The 7,847-nt window shown below is 45.5% G+C and overlaps 1 protein-coding gene across 1 annotated transcript; it reads left to right on the top strand.

Annotated features, from left to right (window-relative positions):
- The first annotated feature begins 428 nt into the window (after positions 1–428).
- On the top strand, positions 429–3,843 carry syt15 (synaptotagmin XV). The gene is made up of 7 exons (XM_029685613.2): positions 429–674; positions 1,723–1,909; positions 2,387–2,508; positions 2,614–2,903; positions 2,991–3,158; positions 3,254–3,362; positions 3,455–3,843. The coding sequence occupies exons 1-7, from the start codon at positions 668–670 to the stop codon at positions 3,757–3,759; spliced, it is 1,188 nt and encodes a 395-aa protein (XP_029541473.1). The 5' UTR covers positions 429–667; the 3' UTR covers positions 3,760–3,843.
- Positions 3,844–7,847: the final 4,004 nt, after the last annotated feature.

Here is a 7,847-nt window from a genome sequence, read left to right as displayed (position 1 = left end):
TGTTAGCTGTAACGTTAGTCTTAGCCCTAAGGATAAGCATCTTGTCATCTCATTAGCTGTAGCTCTGCTCTCTCAGACTGACCAATCCCTGTGCAGAGAATCAGTGTGTTGGTGCATGAGTGCATGTTTGTGTGCAATGACTATTGCTCAGGTGAAAAGTTAAACATTTTCCCCATGGCCCAAATAAAATGTATATGAATTTACTGAATGGGTTAAAATAATGTTGCCTGTGTGTATATAGTGTGTGTGTGTGTGTGTGTGTGTGTGTGTGTGTGTGTGTGTGTGTGTGTGTGTGTGTGTGTGTGTGTGTGTGTGTGTGTGTGTGTGTGTGTGTGTGTGTGTGTGTGTGTGTGTGTGTGTGCGTGTGCGTGTGCGTGTGCGCGTGCGCGTGCACGCGTTTGTGTGGCCTTGAGTCTGTCAGGCCCAGAGTCCTGAAGCTAGGGGTGGGAAGGCAACAGCTGTATCTTACATTCAATACCACCTGGTTTCCAGACTGGAACTCTGTACGGGAACACACTGGAATACTACCTCGACTTATATTCAACTTATTCCTACCTGAACCTCCGGTTCTGTAGGAGGGGAAAAGAGCAAAGCAGAAAGAGAGGAATAATGTGGAGTGTAATGACAGTGTAATGACAGAAGGGTCAAGAAACAAAGGGAGAGAGACATGGCTGGTGAGTAAAAATACTGGAGAGAACCCAATTCACCCTCTGTTTCCTTCCCTTCAACTTCATCTGAAGTTCACTTTTTTACTCAGAAATAATTGTTTATAGATGTGAAGAATACAACTTATATTATTGTGCAGAATTTTGCCAGGCAGAGGAGATTGACAGGCAAACAGACATAAAACTCAGAAAGTGTTTATTTATTTAACCTTTACTTAACCAGGTAGGCAAGTTGAGAACAAGTTCTCATTTACAACTGCGACCTGGCCAACATAAAGCAAAGCAGTTTGACACATACAACACAGAGTTACACATGGAATAAACAAGCGTACAGTCAATAACACAATAGAAAAAAAAGTATATATAGAGTGCGTGCAAATGGCGTGAGAAGGTAAGGCAGTAAATAGGCCATAGTAGCGAAGTAATTACAATTTAGCAAATTAACACTGGAGTGATAGATGTGCAAGTAGAAATACTGGTGTGCAAAAGAGCAAAAAAGTAAATAAAAACAATATGGGGATGAGGTAGGTAGATTGAATGGGCTATTAACAGATGGGCTGTGTACAGCTGCAGCGATCGGTTAGCTGCTCAGATAGCTGATGTTTAAAGTTAGTGAGGGAGAAAAAAAGTCTCCAACTTCAGCAAAGTGTTTTGCAATTCGTTCCAGTCATTGGCAGCAGATTATTCTGTCACAGTGTTACGTCCGTCGTTAAATGAAGACCAAGGTGCAGCGTGGTAGGCGTACATTTTCTTACAATATAAATGTTCCACCAAAAACAATAAACAACTCAACGAATGTAAAGCTAGGAGTGCAAACACATGCAACACACAAAGACAAGATCCCACAACAGAAGGTGGGAAAAGGGCTGCCTAAGTATGATCCCCAATCAGAGACAACGATAGACAGCTGCCTCTGATTGGGAACCATACTCGGTCAACAAAGAAATATAAACATAGATTTCCCACCCTAGTCACACCCTGACCTACCAAATAGAGAATGTAAAGGATCCCCCCCCCCAAAGGGGTATGAATGCTTTCTGAAGGCACTGTATTTCAGATCCAACAATGTTATTGGCTGTTGGTCTGTCTTTGGGACTCTTCCTCTTGCTTCTGATTGGTGTATCTGTCTACTTCCTGTGGAGGAGGTGTGGCCAAAGACAACTCCAGGAAACGGTCACCATGATAGCCCCCTTCCCAGCGTGTACCACTCAAATTCTCCTGACCAATCAGAGACCCAGGTACAGGTGAGTGTCAGGTCACAGCCCCTAAATGTGTGCGTGTGTGTGTGTTGGAGTGTGTTCCTCTGCCCAGGTGTTGCTGACACATGCCAGACCTTACAACGCTTGATAAGTATTTTTAGTATCCGCTAACCACATCATATGTTATATCAATCTGTCAGTCGATGACACAGTCGATGACGTGGCACGCAACCATTAGTTGATGCATGCAGGGGAACACAATCTATATGTGTATAAAGAAAGAGAGCAATATGTTAGATAATGGTCGTGTTCCCCTGCTCAGACGTTGCATGCGTTAACCAATGGTTGTGTGCCACACCATCGACTGTGCCGTCAGGCACCAGATTGCTATAACATAGTGGTCAGCTGATACCTAAAATAGATCTGGGATGCGTCGGCAACGTCTGAGCATAGGAACATGACCAAAGCCACTGTGTTATTTGTAGATGTTATGATAATTTTCTGTGCCTCGCTCTGTGATAGGCCAGATGAGATCCCATTCTTTCTGCCGCCCCGATTTAAACCAACTCTCAGGAGCGAGGAGGGGGAGGAAGAGGGACGGAAGGACCTCAGCAACACCCATCGTGGATCTCTCACAGTAGAGAGTAGGTTAGGAGGAGGGGAGGGGGGGACGGCAACACTGTCTGTATGTCTCGCATATCACCCACTCCCACTAATTGGGCTACTTTGTGCTACTTCTTCCTCTCTAGGCTGGTATCCAGTAGGTAGTGTAAGGGCAGGTCTGTACTGGGTCCCTGATGTCAGTGAGGTGTCACCCCCTCCTGGTCGTGCTGTGCAACTGTGCTTCTCAGTGGCCTATCGCCATGACAACGAACAGCTTTATGTCTCGCTGCTCCGCCTGAGAAACTTGCCAACATGTTTCTATAGTAACAACACACTGGCAGAACTGCGACTTCTCCCTGACGACCGTCGCCGACACAAGGCCAGGGCCCGATGCAGGGGTCGCGACCCTGAGTTCAACGACAGCTTTGTGTTCCAGGTACACACACAAACACACTAAATTGGTTCCTTTAACTCCCACTAGACTAACTCACCCCCCACTCTCTCTCTCTCTCTCTCTCTCCAGGTATCGGGTGTGTGTGTATCTGAGAGTGTGCTCAGTGTGTGCGTGTTGAGTGTGGATCAGGGAGGCAGGCACCATGCGGTGGGCAGGGTTCTGTTCCCTATTGAAGGGGAGCTGGGGGAGGGGGGCAGGCTACTCTGGAGAGACCTAGAGACTAAGGACGAATTGCAGGTACACAGGTACACACACACACACACACACACACACACACACACACACACACACACACAACCTACAGTAAGTAGCTCTTTTTTTCTCTCTGTCAGTGTTCAGGTCTTGGTGATATTCAGGTGTCTCTGAACTATAGTCCGTCTCTACAACGCCTCACTGTGGTCATACTGAGAGCCCGCAGCCTGCAGATACACACTGACACAGGTGAGTGTGTAAGAGTATGTGTGTCTGCATACATGTGTGTGTTCTGTTATCAAGTGTGTTCTCAAGTGTAATTGTGTTTATTTGGTTTTCAGGCATGTGTTTCCAGGTGAGCCTACAGATCCACACTCGGGTAGTTAAATCCAGACGGACGCCGGTGGTTAGTAGTGGAGCTGACCCTGGCTTCAACCACAAGATGACCTTTAAGCTTCGACCCTCTCAGCTCGACCAGACCAGTCTGACCTTGGAGCTGATTGGATCAGGCCTTACCCCAGTAGGTGTGGTGGTGCTGGGGCCATTCATGTATGCCAGGGGGCCTCAGCTTCAGCACTGGACTGACATGGTCAATACACCCAACGAACTGGTCAAACAGTGGCATGGACTAGGCAAGCCCACATAACACACACACACACAGCAAGATCATTTATTTAATTGTCAAAATTTTTCACAGATGTCTTTCACAATAAATAAATTCCTTACTCCATCTTTCTTGTTGTTTCTGTGGTAATTAAGCACTGTAACGAGTGTGCTGGGAGTCGGGAAGCAAGTTCAGGGAGTGAATAATTTAAATTAATAAATTAACAAAACATAATACAAAACAAGGAACACCACACAGACAAGAAACAGAAACAATGACACCTGGGGAAGGAACCAAAGGGAGTGACATATATAGGGAAGGTACTCAGGGATGTGATGGAGTCCAGGTGAGCGTCACGATGGTGAGGTGTGCACCATAACGACCAGCCTGGTGACCTAGAGGCCGGAGACGGAGCACACGTGACAAGCACTTACAGGAACACGTGTGTATAAATGATTTGACATACCCTACAAAAAGAAAGTTATATATTTATATATATTTTGTATTTACAGAACAGATTTTCTCACATAGTTGTGGTTCAAAGGTCCAATGCAGCCACTTATCTCAATATCAAATCATTTCTGGATAACAATTAAGTATCTTACTGTGACTGTTTTCAATTCAAATGGTCAAAAATATTTTTAAAAAATAGCTACTTAGCAAAGAGAATTTTCTCAATCAAGAATTTTGCCAGGACTGTCTGGGAGTGGGACTGGGAAGAGGAAAAGTGAAAATGAGCTGTTATTGGCAGAGATATTTTGAAGTATCTGTTATTGATCTATTAACTCATTTACCACATAGTGATGTCACCATGGAAGGCCAAAACTTTCTCCCTGCTCTTACATTAAAAGGGCATTATCATAATTTGATTGACTATTATTATATATTTTTTTTATCAAGGGAGGCTAAATGCTTGCTGGCTTCCCGTGCATTCAATGCTATGGGCGGCAACAATGTCATACTCTTTGTGACCAGACAGCATCAGATAGATGGCCTACACACAGAGACAAAAAAAAGCATCTTTCGTCTCTCTGTGTTTTCGTCATTTGTATCTCACTTGAGAAAGCATCTGAGTCGAGCGAAACAGCGCCCCTCTGTCGCTGTATGTGTAGGCCATCTATGTGATAATGTCTGGTCATAAAGAGTATGACATTGTTGCAGCCCCTCTGATGTCAACAACTACAGACCAGTATCCCTTCTTTCTTTTCTCTCCAAAACTCATGAACGTGCCGTCCTTGGCCAGCTCTCCCGCTATCTCTCTCAGAATGACCTTCTTGATCCAAATCAGTCAGGTTTCAAGACTAGTCATTCAACTGAGACTGCTCTTCTCTGTATCACGGAGGCGCTCCGCACTGCTAAAGCTAACTCTCTCTCCTCTGCTCTCATCCTTCTAGACCTATCGGCTGCCTTCGATACTGTGAACCATCAGATCCTCCTCTCCACCCTCTCCGAGTTGGGCATCTCCGGCGCGGCCCACGCTTGGATTGCGTCCTACCTGACAGGTCGCTCCTACCAGGTGACGTGGCGAGAATCCGTCTCCACACCACGTGCTCTCACCACTGGTGTCCCCCAGGGCTCTGTTCTAGGCCCTCTCCTATTCTCGCTATACACCAAGTCACTTGGCTCTGTCATAACCTCACATGGGTCTCTCCTATCATTGCTATGCAGATGACACACAATTAATCTTCTCCTTTCCCCCTTCTGATGACCAGGTGGCGAATCGCATCTCTGCATGTCTGGCAGACATATCAGTGTGGATGACGGATCACCACCTCAAGCTGAACCTCGGCAAGACGGAGCTGCTCTTCCTCCCGGGGAAGGACTGCCCGTTCCATGATCTCGCCATCACGGTTGACAACTCCATTGTGTCCTCCTCCCAGAGCGCTAAGAACCTTGGCGTGATCCTGGACAACACCCTGTCGTTCTCAACTAACATCAAGGCGGTGGCCCGTTCCTGTAGGTTCATGCTCTACAACATCCGCAGAGTACGACCCTGCCTCACACAGGAAGCGGCGCAGGTCCTAATCCAGGCACTTGTCATCTCCCGTCTGGATTACTGCAACTCGCTGTTGGCTGGGCTCCCTGCCTGTGCCATTAAACCCTACAACTCATCCAGAACGCCGCAGCCCGTCTGGTGTTCAACCTTCCCAAGTTCTCTCACGTCACCCCGCTCCTCCGCTCTCTCCACTGGCTTCCAGTTGAAGCTCGCATCCGCTACAAGACCATGGTGCTTGCCTACGGAGCTGTGAGGGGAACGGCACCTCAGTACCTCCAGGCTCTGATCAGGCCCTACACCCAAACAAGGGCACTGCGTTCATCCACCTCTGGCCTGCTCGCCTCCCTACCACTGAGGAAGTACAGTTCCCGCTCAGCCCAGTCAAAACTGTTCGCTGCTCTGGCCCCCCAATGGTGGAACAAACTCCCTCACGACGCCAGGACAGCGGAGTCAATCACCACCTTCCGGAGACACCTGAAACCCCACCTCTTTAAGGAATACCTAGGATAGGATAAAGTAATCCCTCTCACCCCCCTTAAAAGATTTAGATGCACTACTGTTCCACTGGATGTCATAAGGTGAATGCACCAATTTGTAAGTCGCTCTGGATAAGAGCGTCTGCTAAATGACTTAAATGTTAATGTAAATGTTAATGCACGGGAAGCCGGCAGGCATTTGGCCTCCCTTGATAAAAAAAAAATAGACTATTATTTTTGGAGTGAATTCAACTGTGACTTTGTGACTTGCGGTAACTCACTGTAAGGTGTAGTCCGAAAATGTCGGACACATTAACTTGACCATGCTGTAGGTCATGTAACGGTTTGTTATATGCAATAGGCTATGCTTTGTGGACTTCACCTGACAGAAGTTGCTCTCCGGTTTTGTGATGAAAAAAAGGTGTGGTTGAATGTATTATTCTTATTAGTCTCGGCCTTAAGGCCTATATATCACTGGTCACAAGGCATATGAACTAACAGGTTATAGAGCAAACAATGCAATTATCATAACACATAGGTTGTAATATGGCTGTTGTTTATGGCTTCCCCAGTGATTTTATCCATGTACCGCTACTGTATATAGACCCTGTGTTTTAATCAAATAAACTATACTGTACATACTACGTCAAATAACCGGTGCCCCTGCACATTGACTCTGTATCGGTACCTCTCTGTATATTGTCTCGCTATTGTTATTTCACTGCTGCTCTTTAATTACTTCTTACTTTTATCTCTTATCTGTATTTTTTTAAACTGCATTGTTGGTTAAGGACTCGTAAGGAAGCATTTCACTGTAAGGTATTCGGCACATGTGACTAATACAATTTGATTTGATTTGATCTAAATATTGTATAAACAATGTGGAAATTGAGAAAGTTGAGTAGACTAAACTGCTTGGTGGCCCTTAAGTGGCCCTTAATGTATACGGAGAGCTAACATCAATGACATGCAGGTCAATCTCTCTTGGCTCAAAGTGGAAGAGGATTGACTGCATCATTACTGGTCTTTGTGAGAGGTATTAACATGTCGAAAGCACCGAGATGTCTCTTCAAACGACTGTCACACAGCTCAGACAGTCATGCATACCCCACATGACATGCCACTAGAGGTCTCTTCACAGTCCCTGAGTCCAGAAAACACACAGTACTACATAGAGTCATGACTACATGGAACTCTATTCCACATCAACTAACTCATGGAAGCAGTAAAATCTGATTTAAAAAACAGATCAAACTATAGTATCGAACAACATGGACTGTGAAAAGACACACACACACACACACACAAATGTATTGCTAGCACACCCACTCTACACATACACTGTGGTATTGGTGTATGGGGATATTGTACATTTTGTGTTGTGTTGAAATGTAGTAGATAGCTAGTTTGCTAGTACTAAAGTTAGCTGGCTAGCTAACTTTACAAATCTATGCTTAACTTGCCATGTAACTATTTATATATAAAGTTGAGGGATGGGCCTACAGAAATGTAATCACTCTCAGATGACTGACCATCCATGATATCAAAATGATTGTTTTAACCATGTTTTGTGGCTATACAGTGTTTAACGAATTTAGGGGGGAGTCAGGTGGGGCTCCGCTCCCCTGAATGAGAAGTTAGCTCCCCTAAATGCAACA

This window comes from Oncorhynchus nerka, linkage group LG16 (genome assembly GCF_034236695.1).
Source record: "Oncorhynchus nerka isolate Pitt River linkage group LG16, Oner_Uvic_2.0, whole genome shotgun sequence".
NCBI classification, from domain to species: Eukaryota; Metazoa; Chordata; class Actinopteri; order Salmoniformes; family Salmonidae; genus Oncorhynchus; species Oncorhynchus nerka.
This window is presented reverse-complemented; position numbering and strand designations above follow the sequence as displayed.

Bases quoted from the DNA above. Each gene is read 5' to 3' on its own strand.
- syt15 (XM_029685613.2), top strand. The intron at 3,159-3,253 runs GTACACAGGTAC...TCTCTCTGTCAG, and splicing joins AGACTAAGGACGAATTGCAG to TGTTCAGGTCTTGGTGATAT. The intron at 3,363-3,454 runs GTGAGTGTGTAA...TTTGGTTTTCAG, and splicing joins GCAGATACACACTGACACAG to GCATGTGTTTCCAGGTGAGC.